Here is a 15,579-nt window from a genome sequence, read left to right as displayed (position 1 = left end):
TTTTTTTTATTTATTCATTCATTATTTATTCATTTAAATTAACTGTCCACCATTACCTGGAGAGAGATAAGTCTCTACAATTAAAAATTTTGCAATAATTTAATTAGGTATTTGTACAAAATAAAAAACGCATTGTAACGATTTTATGACGACTATTCCAACGAATTTTATATATTATTTTAAATTTCGACGATTAATCGGTTCATTAAACACAAAATTATTCAATTGATAAATTTGAACGACATCAACGTAAAGAATTGTGATTTAGCGTCAGAGGCCATCATTAAGGGGTAATAGGAGCTTTGAGAGCTTTAAAAGCACTTTATGTTTTTTTTATTATAGGATTTATTTAATTTAATCTCTTAACTTCAGATTTGATTCTGATTTTCAGATATTCCTTTGAAAAAACTCGGATAAAGTGTGAATAGAGAGAACTGGAGCTACATTGATCTGGGGCTTCATTATATGATAATTTTCTAATATGTCTAATATATACATATAGTCTTAAGAAAGGATCGTTGGATCCAAAAGGCAGGAAATAAACTGAAATCTAATCTAATCTATCTAAAACAAACTGGGTAATAACATAATGTAATTTAGCTCCACAAAGGTATTATGGAACTAAATTAAATTTGTGTTAAAGCCTAGATTTCTTTAGAAATACATGAAACAAATAGATTTTTCAATATTGTCTCAGTTCAGTGTAGGTCTACTTCCCTTTACAGGTTGGGCTAAAGCGAGGGATTTTTGAAAATAATCAAAATTGAGTTTACGGCATATTTTTTATACAAAAAAGATATTATGGAAAGCATTTTATCGTTTATGCAATGAATTTGGGATTAAAATGTGTGAAAAATTCAATAAAATCCATAAAATCAATGCTTTAATTTTCGAAAAATCGTGAGAACCACCTTTAGAAATCGAGTTTTGATAAAAAGTGCACTGAGAAAAAAAAGAGGGTGCGATTAACATTTTTTCCTTATAACTTTGACACTTTATAGGTGTAAAAATATATCAACAATTTTTAATGTTAATTTTACACCTTATTAAGGGTAAAATTAACATGAAAAAGGATACTTTTAACCCATAATACACATAAAAAGGGTAATATTTACACCGATTTTGGACCAATACTGCGGGGTAAAATTAACATTTCCGGAATGTTATTTTAACTTTTTCGGATTTTTCTCAGTGTGCCATTAAAGGTTAAGCGGTTTTCAGTATAGAGCTTTAGCCCTGTTCCCGATGGTCTGGCTTTTCTATATTAACACTTACAATTCTTTTTCTTTAATGTCAATTATTATATTAGTCAATTGCTATTATTATACAATACTGAACACTGAGAAAAAATTGGGGGTGCGATTAACTTTTTTTCCTCACAATTTCAACACTTTTTAGGTGTAAAAATATATCAACATTTTTTAATGTTGATTTTACACCCTTTTAAGGGTAAAATTAACATGAAAAAGGGTAACTTTAACCACTAATACACCTAAAAAGCATAATATTTACACCGATTTCGGATCAATACTGCAGGGTAAAATAAACATTTTCGGAATGTTATTTTAACTTTTTCGGATTTCTCTCAGTGAATAAAAATTTTCTAAAAAAATTTGCTTATTAAGAAATTACAGCAGTTAAGCTATATGGCTAAGCCTTAGGTCTGAAATCCATGTTACGATCCTCACAGCACAATCGTAGGATGTTCAAATCCCCTACCTCCTAGAGTTTTATTTCGATTGAATTGAAACTTTGAAAAAATATATTTGAAAATGTTTTACTTTGTAACCCCTTAATTGAATATTTAATATTCGAATGAACTGATATTCTTAATAGTTCTTAGCAAAATAAAGCTGGTACATAATGCATCTCACTTAATATGTGCTAAAAAAATCTTACACAATCTTTTTATTTTTCAAAATATTTTAAGATAAAAAAAATTATTGTCTACAAAAAATTATTGTTTACAATGTTTAAATTTTACAAATTTTGGTAGATCTACATTTTTTGTTTAGTTTAGACGATAAACTAAACTTAGGAGAAAATGCCCAGCCCATACTTCGTAAGATCCCAAGCTTTGGTAACCTCAGCCAAGATATTTTTTTTTCAGTATTGAGATTTTTCATAAAATTTTTGGTCATACAATCTTGATATTTAAATGATAATATCAAAATGCTTACAAAAATTTGGATAATATAAGATAGTTTAATCTTATAAAAAAATTTCAGACTGTTTAGTCTGAAATTTTTCTCCGTGTTGGACTTAATTCAAAAGAAATAGTCAAAAACGTAAGGTTATGCATAACATAACCTTAAAACACAATACTCAAATTTTCAATTAAAAAAATTAAATTTTTGTGAATAAATGGTATTATTTTTCAGAACATACCTACAGACCTACATGTATTACGGTCTTCAGACATGAGGCTTAGCTATATGACTTAAATCTTTTAATTCCTTATCATGCAAGATTTTTGAAGAAATTGTTGCTTCGGATTGGATATCAAGGGCAAATTATCCATTTAATTTTGAAAAATCAATAAAATCAGTTCCTGTTTAAGGTTTTGAAACCCTCGGGAAGTAGGCTAAACCTCCAGTCTGAAGCCGGTTTATTTAGTCAATTTAGAAGGTTTTGTCTTTCAAAAACCGAATTCTCAGTGAGAGTTTTACTCACATTCTGATATAACCTAAAAGAATAAATTTTCGCGTTTATTTTTCTTTTTAAAGGCAATTGAGAGTTAAGGAATTTTTCTTTTACTGATATTTTGACTTCTAAACTTCATTCAGAATAGTTTCATGATTTGGGTGTGATTTTTGTGGATTAATGTTTTCCTTTCTTTCCATCCTTCTCCGAAAACTTCCAATCAACTATAGGTACACGTACCTCAATGAGGTGGGATATGCTAGTCCCTATGGTTACTCCTCATCTGTGACGCCTCAGCAGACAATGGGTTACGACATTTCCGCCGATTATGTGGACAGTACAACAACATATGAGCCTCGAAGTACGATGATTGATCCCGATTTCATTGGGGGACACAGTAAGTCAGAAGCCTTTTTCTCATAATTTCTTATACCAAGAAAAAATAAGTCATTTTATTCTTTCATACCTCATCTTATAAACCTCATCATCAAAAAAAAGACGAAGTAATTTTCTCTTTTATATAAAAAAAATCATCCCTCATCGTAATTTTTCTTCTGTTATTCCTTTCACACTGTCATTCACGAAAATTTCTATTTAGAGCAAAGAGCAAAAGAACTTCACCAAACATTATAATCACAAAAAAAGACATTCACTTGTGAGAGAAAACATCTTGTGCAGAAAAATCATTTTAATTGTTATTATTGCTAATAACTATAAGAGAGTCTGGTGGTTAATTGTATTCTAAAAAAAAAGCAATTTCGTGGTTGTGGTTTAACTAATTGGCCTGTGTTGATTCCTTTTTTGTTGTATCGGGGGATAAAAGATTGGGAGGTAAAATTGATTTTAAAATCCCAAAACTAAATCAGGGTGGGAAAATGTTGGTATATTCTTGGTAGAATAAAAGATGTTTCCTATATTCTTTACCTTCCTTCACTTCCTCATTTTCGCTCCCTCTCTAATTTTGTGGTGGAAATTAAATGAAGAATAAATTGCAGAGTTGCAAAATAATAACACTTGATGGAAATTAACTAAGAAAATCCCCCATGGTAAAGTTCACGTGGAGAAAGAGAGAGATAGTGAGAGACTTAATTAATTAGAAGATAATCAGGGATGATAGTCTCTGTATGTGGAGGAGGATAGAGAGGGATAGTTAGAGAAAAATTAGCCAGAGGCAATAACCTTATCAGGAAGATGATTTTCTCAAGGGAAAAATTTGGGGAATAGAAGAAGAATTGGTGCGTTATATTGTGCCATTTCTAAAAATAAACATATATGGAAGAAGGTTTTCTCCTCATTGATTATTTCCTTTTAATATTACCCCGGTAAATACAATTCCAAGAATTTCCGTTGGATATTGTGTCTCACTACCCCCCCCCCCCCCCAAATGGAGGTCAGAGAGATTTCCTTTTTTTTGTATTTGATTAAAAATAGAGCAAATATTATGTATCTGTTTTGTGCTAATTTTGACCCAAATTTCTATTTACATTTTATAAATAAAATCGGAAGACAATTTTTGTGAAAGTGTCTAATAGACTCATTTGCAGGAATTCCGTCTTATATTCCATATTTGGAGCATTACAAATCATTATCGATTTGTTCTTTTACTTTGCAACACTTGCTGAAATACAATCTACAGCTCTCTGTTGACGAACCGAAAAAATAATAAAAACAACTCTGAGGCTATTTTTGGAAGCTTTTGCTAAAGTTCCTTCTTAAGTGGTTTTAAGCTCAAAAATTCCAATTTCCTTCCAAAGAAACTGCTCGAAAGTATTTGTTTTGGCTCTAAAAGTTGGCATTAAATTCACAACTCCCACAAACTCAATTAATTTTTAAGGATATTTGTCGTATCAAGGGGCTGCCTACTAATAAGAATTATTTTTATCTCCTTGTAAAATACTCATATTCGAATTTGATAGTCTCCAAATTTATAAGTATACAGTACGACTCCAATAGTGTCAATGTGTTTGATTCCTGTATTTTTAAAATTTTCTATGTCATTAGTCGAAGTAGTTATGCCCTAGACAGCGGAGGCAGCCAAAATCCCGAACGGCAAAAACCCGAAAGTGCCAAAATCTCGAAAGCCAAAATCCCGAATATTCAAAATCCTGAAAGGGATGAAATTACATGGAGGAATAATGTGTATACACACGTGAATAATTTCATGAATTATGAATTTAATGAATTTAATGAAAGTAGCTATGACACTTTTAAGAATTCAGGATTTTGGCTTTCGGGATTTTGGTTTTGGGGATTTTGGATTTCGGGATTTTGACCCGGACCCCCTAGACAGACTAACGGCTTAAGCTAAGATACGACTTAATGGGAAACTGACGAGAATGTAATGTAATGATTATTTTGAGAATAATTACGTTATACCATCTCTTAGCTTAAAGCCCAACGCACAAATACCTTTGTTTTGTAAACATGTTTTTGACATTTCAATGAGAGTAAGTGAGATCTAGATCTAGTCATCTCGCTCGCTCTTATAGAAAATTTTGAAAACATGTTTACAAACAAATGTTATTGTGCGCTGGGCATAATGCCCAACGCACAATAACTTTTGTTTATTACACATGTTTTTGACATTACAATGAGAGTGAGTGAGATCTAGATCTAGTCATCTCTCTCGCTCTTATAGAAAATTTGAAAACATATTTACAAACAAATGTTATTGTGCGCTGGGCATAAGTCGTTAGTGTGACCAGCACATCACTAATTCACTCTTTTAAAATTATTTCGGATTCTCCCTTAATAAAACTCACTTAATAAAATTATGCGCCGGAGAGCTTTATTGACAAATATTTGTTTAAATTTTTTTTGATCTCCAGACAAAAAGCTGCAGAGATTTTGAAAAATGTTTAATGTGGTTGACTTTTTCCGTACAAAAGCTTAAAAATAAATTTTGTGAATAGTTAATAGCGTCATCTAAGAACAAAATTAAGAACAAAAAAGCACAAAGAAAAACATGTTCATTTGTCATTGAACTAACACCATTAAATAATTAATAATAATATTAATAATAATAATTATTATTATTATTTTTATTATTAATATTAATTTTGTATGTTAATATCTATAATTTTTCTTTATTATCTGTTTCATAATTTGCATACCAAACATTCAAAGATATCCTGTTGCAGAGCTTTCACTGAGGTTTCAATTGTTTTACCCAATTTTGGGAACCTTTGGGAATTACAAAAGCCAAAATATTGCTCTCCATCTTGTTCACGGAAGAAGCGCATTACGATGGAATTTTACATATTTTTCCAAAGTTAAACAGATATCAAATATTTATTATTTTTAAAATATTTATATATTTTTTCAAAGGTGTTTAAACTTGGGATAGACACTATTGCAATCGTGCTGTAAGGAGAAATGGGGCGCCTTTGAATTGAAGCAGTTTTAAAATTCGGCTTTTATCTCCCATTTTTATACGAAACTGGACCTTATTGTGATATTATTTAGCTTTACAAACCTATTGTGAAGTTAAATTACATTATGATAAGGGCAGAATCACATTGACAGTAGAATGCTCACCGTATTTCGTTAATTTACGCATTTTCGTATTACCGTATTACCTTATCTCATAATAAATTGAAGAAATAAAACGAAAATGCGATAGATGGTGAGCAAAAAAACTGTACAATTAATTTCTCTTACAGGTTTTTTGCTCACCGTTTATGGAATTTTCGTTTTATTTCTTCAATTTTCTTGTATTATTTTCACCTAATGCCACCAAGTATGGGATACGGTAATACGGTAATGGAAAATTTGCGTAAGAATTGCAATGAAAATGCGCAAATTAACGAAATACGGTGAGGCTACGGCGAGCATTTTATTGTCAATGTGATTCTGCCCTAAGGCTCAATTCCATTTAGAAATAGGAGAAAAATTTTAATAAAATATTTTAATAAAAACCATTTAAAAATAGGAGTTCACCATACACTGAGAAAAAAAGAGGGTGCGATTAACTTTTTTTCCACGTAACTTTAACACTTTTTAGGTGTAAAAGTATATCAACATTTTTTACTGTTAATTTTACACCTTTTTAAGTGTAAAATTAACATGAAAAAGGGTAACTTTAACCCATAATACACCGAAAAAGCATAATATTTACACCGATTTCGGATAAATAATGCAGGGCAAAATTAACATTTCCGGAATGTTATTTTAACTTTTTAGGATTTCTCTCAGTGTATTAATTTCAACAACATTTGCACAAAATTACAGCAAGTTCCAATAAATAAAGCAATCCTGTACAACATGAATTTGCTAAAAGTTTCATTAAACTTTGTGTACTTCGAGTTTGTGTTATTTTTTAAGCCAAAAAGAAATCTTTGAAGTATTCAAAGAAACATCAAGAGAAATAATTACAATCGTATGAATTATTTCTTTGACAACAATTCCTAGATGAATTTTATGCAAACTTCTACAACTTCTTAGAACAGCCCATGTTAATTTCTTCTATGAGTTTCTATGATAGCTAAAAAGAAAGTTTAAAACTCCATAATTCCTTATAATTTATCCGATGTAGTACAGTTAACATATTTCAGAAGAATAATCTTCTATTGAATTTTTCTGATTAAAAATCCCGAATTTTTCTCAATCTTCTGTTGCTATCGTTGCTATCAAAAAAAAAAAAAGTATTTCCCCCTAATTAAATTCCTCTAAATACATTATTTTCTGTTTATATTTTCGATACACAGCGAGCAGTCCCTTGTTTTTGTCCTCGTTCAGTGGGATGTTGATGATGAATCTGTTGCTTTCTTTTGGATTTGAGAGTTTGGGGAGTGGGTGGGTGGGGGTGGGTATTCTTGATGGGTATTTAGCTGTCTGTCCAATGTGATATGTAGCTTTTGTCCCAACTCCCAAACTAATGGATTATCCCATATGTCTCCTCTCTTGTGCTGTCTCACGTGCAGCCAGCAGTTCTGGCCCTCAGCAATCCTCCTCCTCGCCACCAACACCGACAGCGGTGGCTCAACCAGGTGCCACGGCGGACAATCAAACAACCACCGGAAATGGTACAAACAATTCAAGTACAATTGTCACCATAAAGCAAGAATCACTCCAAAGTGTTGACAATTTAGTTGGCAATTTTGTCGATTCCACGACTTTCTTGCACTCACCAAATAGTCAAATGGTTAACCCAAATCTCGTTCAAGTTCAAGGAGCGTCAGCAGGTGATTTTTCGAATGAATTTTCTTTTTTTTTTAAATTTTTCTTCTTCCTCAAAAGACTGCGGTTGAATGCAAAAGAAAAATTTTAGGCAAAAGTAATATTCTAGAAGTTGATCATTTTAATCATTTCTTTTTTTCTTCTTTTGGTTCTGTTGGCGTTCTCATTTTCCGCTGTTATCACTTCATTATTATTTTATCAGTAAGAGTTTCAAGAGGAATTGTGACAATTTTGGATTTAAGACAGAATCAAACTGACCGTTGAATTTTAACCGTTACCGTTTCTTGTCAATTGCAATGAATAAATTGACTTATAATAATACATTTTGGAATATTCTGTGAACATTCTTTTAAAAGTAATCCATGCTGAGTTATGGTAGCTTTATTAGCATTAACATTAATTACAACATGTCTTTACTGGGAAAAGATTGATGTATTTGATAATAAAAATTTTAAAATTGCAACAGAATTTTATATTTAACAAAATATAATTTTTAATGTTGTATAAAGTCATAATATAAAATATTACGAGTATTACTTTAAATTATTTTGAATTTAATATCCTACAATATTTCGGATTATCCTATGTTCTTAAACCGTCAGAAGCAAAAAGTCTTTTCGCTTTTATTTCTGTGTGGAAACTCAAAGGATGAAAATTTTTAAGATAAGTAAAATGGTAACATTTTAATGTGTAGAAGAAACTAAGGTATTAGAGCAGGCACGGGTCATTTGGTATAGGAGTTTTGTAAAAATAAACGAACCACAGAAGAGGAGTTTGTAAAGAATTTTGGCTAAAACCGGATAATGTGGCTTGTGTCTCGTGTAAATGGTGGAATTTTTATAGATCATTCTTTCGTTTATATAATGTCTTACATTTTGGGCTTATTTTTTTATTACGTTTCGTTTTCTTAACCTGAGAATACTCGTGGAGAAAGGTTAGGCAGATGTGACAAAAAGGCTAATTAAGGCGTGAATGGCGAAATCGGCAAAATCGCGTGATTTGTTCTACACAAATCGTAATATCTTGCGATTTTTGCCAAAGAATCACGAGCTTTCTCACGCGTTTGATCGCGCGATTTTTAATGAAAGTACATAAATTTGCGTAATCATTGTGTAATAATCGAATAAACAGAGTTCGAAAAATCGCGTGATATTTGCACAAAAATCGCTAAATCGTTATTTCGTTTATCTTAATACACATGGGAGTGCCTTGCTCGGCAGATGGTACCAAAATAATTATTTGAGTGAATCCTTATTGGCAAAATCGGCAAAATCGGCAAAATCGGCAAAATCACGTAATTAGTTCTATAGAAATAGCAAGATCGTGCAGCTTTTCTCGATAAATCACAATCTGTCGCGAGTTTTTTTTCAGAAATTTCAGAATCGCACAGTTTTTACACAGAGATTGCAAAATCGTAAGATATTTACACACTTACCATTAAAGCGAATGAGTTTTTGCGCAAAAATCGACAAATTGCTGTGTTCATTTTTAATATAATTTAGTGTAAAGTACGCGTATAGTGAGAACCTTGCTTAAAAAAATAATTCTAAATTTTTTACAATTTCTGTACAAAATCGTAAAATCTCGGTTTAAGTGATACTAGATTAGCTCTCTTTATCACCTTGTTATAGCTAGATTTCTTTAATAAATTGTGATAAAACAGTTTAACCCTTTAACGACGAGACAGTTTTAGCGGATCGAAAATACGCAATAAAAATGAAACCGATAGACAAAATCAGAAAAAGACTTACATCTAGCCTTAGAAAATTCAACAGAGTCTGATTCGGTGTATTTTTACCTCTATGAGCGATAGGGACAAAAATAGCCCAAAACTTTAAGTAATTTTTCTGACAATAACAATGAATGATAATTTTCACTCTAATGAAAAATATTATGTTTGAGTATTGTAGTTTCTTTTCCAAAACGGTTTTGGTTAAAAAAAAATTGGAAGTATAAAAAATAATTAAAATTAATTTTCAAGATGAGAATTTAAAAATTCGTCATTTTTGAGCTTAAAAATTTACTGTATAGCAAATAGCTAGCGACTTGCAAAAAATATCCTAGATTTCTTCAACCTTCTACTTTGCAAAAACGTACAAACATAAGGAAAAAATAACTTTAGGTAGTCAGGAAAAATAATTTTCTTTATGGGACACCGGTGTTCCAATTGTCCTTAAAGGGTTAACGGGTTCTGTAAGGTGTTGTCGGTCAATGTGATTCTGCCTTAAAATGATTTTAGAATATGCCCAGAATTCGGTCAGTCAGTCACCCTTTGTAAATTTTCATTAAATGAACCAAACATTCACCTTCCTCTTGGAATTCTATCCAATTAAAATCTTTTAAATTCTGCAAGACGTTAATTCATTTTCATTTTCATTATTATCATCAGCTGAAGAAGCCTCTGAAGAAGTTGGTGTTTAATATTTTGAAGGAAAAAAATTTCAACATTGCTGAATAATATTTATTATTTTTCTATATTGAATATCTTTTGTATGAAAGTATGTCTCCTCGATGGTGTCTTATTTTCCATGTTTATTTGCGTAGAAATTCTCACAATTTTTTTTTGTTCGTTATATTGAAAATTTTCCGTAGAAATTGGAATGACATTTTAAATTGGAATGCCTCTTTCGTAATGTAATATTTTCGTCCCTGAAACAAAAAAAAAGGACAAGAATAAGTTTGAAAAAAAAAACAGAGAATGATGTGTTTTGCCTCTTATTAGATTTTTGGAAAACAAAAAATAAAAACATAAGCAAAAAATGATAAATTTATTTATATAATTATTTTTTTGGACGCATTAGAAAAATTGTCATGCCTTGCCATTTAGATATATATACCTTATATACTATTTTTGTGGGAGGATTTTCCATGTGTCTCGTGTTTTCACGTGTCTTGCGCTAAAAAGATGAAGGATACATTTTTTTAGGCAACAATATACGCCGAGGATCTGAGTGCTGCCATGGTGATTCAAATCCTCCTGGTTCGGGTTCCCAGAGCCACCAACATCAGAATGCCCAAATAACTCAAATAACCACATTTGGAGAGGACGATAGCTCTTGTGATTCCCATACAAGATGGGGTAAGAAGATGCTATTTGATCCTTCCAAAAAAAAAGAAAGAAAAGATTTTTCTTGCAACAATTTTATTTTCTATTATTTTCCTTTGATTCATTTTTATTTTCTCTGCCTTTTGTATTTATTTTTTTCACCGAACCCCCCAATCCCATTTGCCATCCCTTCTCCACAACCCGAAATTATTTTTTATTTGTTCATTCTCTCGATTTTCTCTCATATTATGATAATTTTTTATGTTTCCTTTTTTTAATATCGTGTGATTTGTGCAAATATTTGTGAAAGAAAAATATTGAATTCGATTCAACATAATTTGCTTGTTTGCATGATACGATAAATACATTGCAAATAATTATTTTTATTTTTTTTTTAATATCAATATAATAACAAATAATTCCTCAGTAATTAATTTATTTAATATTATTCAGTGTGATATCCTCTGTTTCATGTAATCAGATTCAAAATAATTGTCACAGAATTTTAATTTGATTCCAATAAATGAAAAAAAAAACAAACAAATAAATTCTGTTACAATTTTCTCAATTTCATATTTTTTTTAAATTGTAATTAAATAGGGATATTTTTGATAAAAAAAATTGATAATAGTGCTAATGTGAAACTTTTGACCTTTCTATTGCAGCCGAAGGTGACATCAATGAAGTGTTAATTAAAACACTTGCTGAGGCGCATGCAAACACAAATCTCAAGTTAGAAGTAGTTCATGATATGTTTAGGAAACCGCAGGTATGTTGAAGATTTTAACTATTGTTGCTATTCACTTTGTACGCTCCGTTTCAAAAAAAGGAAATCCTATTAGTCTACAGAACCGTGCAATAAATGATAACTCACACCTCCCCCAACCAAAAGCCAACACTCAAATTCACTATTATATGAAAGTCTAGTGAAACTATAAATAACAGCCGTTGAATGGAATATTAATTTTGTTGCACTAGTAATATTATCCAATGATTCATGTTTATTCATATTCCCTTTTATTGCCACTAGCATTGCATACAATATCATATAGGCGCTTTATGTGGAAAAAGGCAATATATTTAACAAGTTTTTATACAATTTTAGTGTATTAGTAGTAAATTTTTTAAAGTTATCACGGAATAAGGACTTTTATTTTATTAATTATTATTCTTTATTTTATTAATTTATATCCTCTACTCGAGGGGTAACTCATATAGAGAAACCCTTAGCAATTGCCGGAAACGTTTCGGTTGTGAATCGGCAAGTTATGATCCAATAAATAATTTTTGCCCGAAAATCAATACTATTACTCCTAAACCTTTTCTGTGAGATCTTTAGAGTGACGTATGAATCGTTTTACATCGGTTGACAACCGATAAACGTCAAGTGATGCAAAAGTAATTTTGCTGATATTCTTTAAAATCCAGAACTGTTAAAATTAGCCTGTTTTATGAATAGTAAAACATTATTTTGCTCAGGACATCTCTCTTGCTTCTTCCAGAAGATCCCATATTTTCATGGGATTTTGTTGTATACGAGGTGTGTGAATTTAGGTACTGTAAGGTAATTTTTTATATTTCTCTAGAAATACCTATTTATTCATCATAATCTATTCTGTTTCCTCAAAGTAATCCCTGTCAGATATAAAGCACTTATGCTTAAGTTTTTTTTCCAATACTCGAAGTCCTTCTGATGTGCACTTTTTGACATGGCTTCGAACTCTTCCGGCGATGGGGTCTTTATCTCCTTAATCGTGACAAAATGTCATTTTTCATGGGGATTTTTAGTTCTAGGAATAGAAACTTACTTTTTAGAACATCATCATCATTTTCAACCGCTTATCCCTATTGGGGTCGCGGGTCCATGATATCCAAATTGGCAGCCCACGCCTGTCGATCCTCCCCCACTTCAATAAAATGTTCGGGTTCGATCCCAAAGCGTTCCAAGGCAAGGTTCTGAATTTGATTCAGCCACCTTGTCCTAGGTCTGCCTCGAGGTCGACGCCTCCTCACAATGGCTTGCATAGATTTTCTAGGAAATCTTTTTCTATTCATACCCTGAACATGTCCATACCATCGAAGTTGTGATTTCTCAACGCAAAAAAAGCAGCTCTTCACGAACTTCAACGTTCCTTATTCGATCTCGACGAGTGATTCCCTTAACCGCCTGGAGGTACCTCATCTCGGCAGCTTGTACTCGCAATCTTATAATTTCAATCTAGTCCTCGGCGAGTGTCCTTCAAAGTTGAAGCCAATTTCTTACTTTCACATACAAATGAGTATGGGAATTTTTATGCACTCTTGACCATTACATGATATATGTCAAAATTGACGTGGTCCTTGTGTACAAGACTCTGAGCCTTGTAAAGAGGGATAAATATACTATATATCTGTCTAAATGCGGTCTTGTTCTGAGAAGTGTAAGCTGAGTTTGTAATTAATTTGTGAGTTAGCTTCAAACAGCTCCATATAAAAAAAACACTTCGCCGTGGGCTAGCTTTCAATTATTACCTAAATCTCATGGCCATAGGTGAGAATAGGAATGGATACAGCTTTAAAAACCAATAAATTTAGCCGAACGACTCCCTCATTACTTCAGAAGCTCGTCCGATTTACGATGATAGTTTGGTGATCAACCTACCATCACTCATGAATAACATCCCGAGATACTTGGACTTTTCCACACGTGTGAATCCTTTTCCATTAACATGTAGGGTGCATTGCACAGGCTGTTGAGAAATCACCATTACCTCCGACTTTTTCTCGTTCACCTTCATACCTGTTTCGGCACAAACATTTACAAATCGGTCAAGTGTACGCTGAAGCTCTTCTTCGGAAGATCAAAAAAGGACCAAATCATCTGCAAAGAGAAGATAGGTCACCCTGAAATCCCCAATACGAATGATATTCCGCCCTCAACTGAGTTCCATAATCTTATCATCATAAGACACCCCTTGTGAATTCCAATACCCACCTGAAAACCTTCCGACTTGGATCCGTTGACATGGTTTACACGAACACAGCTACTACAGTCTCTGTACAATGACTGACTGGCTACCGCCAATTCCTCATCCAGTCCGTACTCATGCAATACATCCCAAAATTATTCTCTCAGTACTCGGTCATATATGTTCTTTTTCCAAATCTATGAAGCAAAGAATTGCATACTCCCAAGCCTTTTCGACAATCATCCTCAGGGTAAAGAGTTGATCCGTGGTGCTTCTACCAGATTCGAAGCCGCATTGTTCCTCACCCAGTCTGGGGTCGACTATTTCACGGCATTTCTCTCAAGGACTTAAGCATACACTTTGCCAGGCAAAATCAAAAAGAGGAATTTCCCTAATTGGAGCAATCTTTTTCTGTTTCCCTTTTTTGAATATGGGTACAATGACCCCAACTTGTCAGTCCTTCGGCACTCTTCTACTGAAGCCAACCTTAATGACTCGCGTTAGCCATTTTTGAACACATTTCGTATTATTATGTTCAATTCTTCTTAAGAAAGCCATCTTGATCAGAACTTCTCTTCTGATCTCTACTGGTAATTACAGATTGTGTTGACAGCAAATATCGACCACTCAGAGTAATACCGGCTTCAGACTGGAGCCCAGTTCCCGAAGGTCTCAAAAATCTTAATATTACTTCTTATTTTTAAAAATCTTATGGATCATTTGCCCTTAATATTCAATCCTACACAACAATTTCCTAAAAAAATCGTGCTCGATGACGAATTAGAGGAGTTAAGCCAGATAGCTAAGCCTTAGGTCTGAAGCCTGTATAAGACACGAACAACTCGCAGTAGGCACATTTTACAGGAGAGTAATTTGAAGCAGAGATTTTACATGCAGAGTATAGGATTTTTGATATTTAAAAATTACATAGATTAGATTTACAAATCGACTTGTTCGACTTTTATTCTGAATGGTCGATATTGAAATAAATTTTGTTTGGTATATAAACCAATGGACAGCTTATGTTTATAACCTTAAATTTAAATTTATTTAAAATAAACAGTTATTTTGGAAATAATTGCTTAATGATTACGTTTTTTACGTAAAGCTTGGGGAAAACTTTCTATTTTCCCATATATTACTTTAATGAATCTGACCTAATGTCAATATATTTTAATAGCAGTCTTAACTCATACATTTGCCGAAAACTTTTATTAAAGGAAAATGGGATAATACGGATAATATGAAATTTGCGAAGCTAGAGTGTGTGCGAAGCTTGAATGCCTTCCCTATAATGAATTTTGCACGAAACATTTGTGCGATAAAGATCTTAATGATCTATTTAAATCAAATTTGAAAGACAAAATTTTTCTCAGAATAATAATGTAATGGATAAAAATTAAAGTAATCTTTGGAAGTAGCAAACCAAATTCTATAAAAGATCAGCGACAAGTTTTCATAACTTTTTATTTTTAGAGCATTTATTGCACGGAACTGTAAATTACTTTAACGCACTATGAATTAAGAAATTAACTATTTTCATTATCGATTTCATCGTATTTTGATATTATGTCTTTTCCTCAGGATATGTCTCGGATATTGTACTATAAGAATTTGGGTCAGGAGGACTTGTGGTTGGATTGTGCAGAAAAGTTGACAGCAATGATACAAAATATCATCGAATTCGCCAAACTCATACCTGGTTTTATGAGGTTAAGTCAAGATGATCAGGTAATGAAAGTCTTTTCAAGCTATTCAATCATT

At 32.1% G+C, this 15,579-nt stretch overlaps 1 protein-coding gene across 18 annotated transcripts in view; it reads left to right on the top strand.

Moving 5' to 3' along the window:
• LOC129798856 (probable nuclear hormone receptor HR3) overlaps positions 1-15,579 on the top strand; it is a 194,883-nt gene that overhangs the window by 163,046 nt on the left and 16,258 nt on the right. For 8 of the 18 annotated variants that reach the window (XR_008751471.1, XM_055842287.1, XM_055842288.1 and 5 more), the window contains 5 exons: positions 2,874-3,040; positions 7,566-7,826; positions 10,748-10,900; positions 11,533-11,636; positions 15,400-15,546. Coding sequence is in view for 15 of the 18 variants with exons in the window: in XM_055842287.1 (XP_055698262.1) it covers positions 2,874-3,040; positions 7,566-7,826; positions 10,748-10,900; positions 11,533-11,636; positions 15,400-15,546 (832 nt within the window). In the remaining 3 variants the exon portion in view is untranslated. The remainder of the gene's footprint in view (positions 1-2,873; positions 3,041-7,565; positions 7,827-10,747; positions 10,901-11,532; positions 11,637-15,399; positions 15,547-15,579) is intronic. The other 10 variants (XR_008751473.1, XR_008751472.1, XM_055842290.1 and 7 more) reach the window with 3 other exon arrangements.

The sequence above is a fragment of the Phlebotomus papatasi genome, chromosome 1 (assembly GCF_024763615.1).
Source record: "Phlebotomus papatasi isolate M1 chromosome 1, Ppap_2.1, whole genome shotgun sequence".
Lineage (NCBI taxonomy): Eukaryota > Metazoa > Arthropoda > Insecta > Diptera > Psychodidae > Phlebotomus > Phlebotomus papatasi.
The sequence above is the reverse complement of the archived record's forward strand: the minus strand, read 5'-3'. Positions and strand labels throughout refer to the sequence as shown.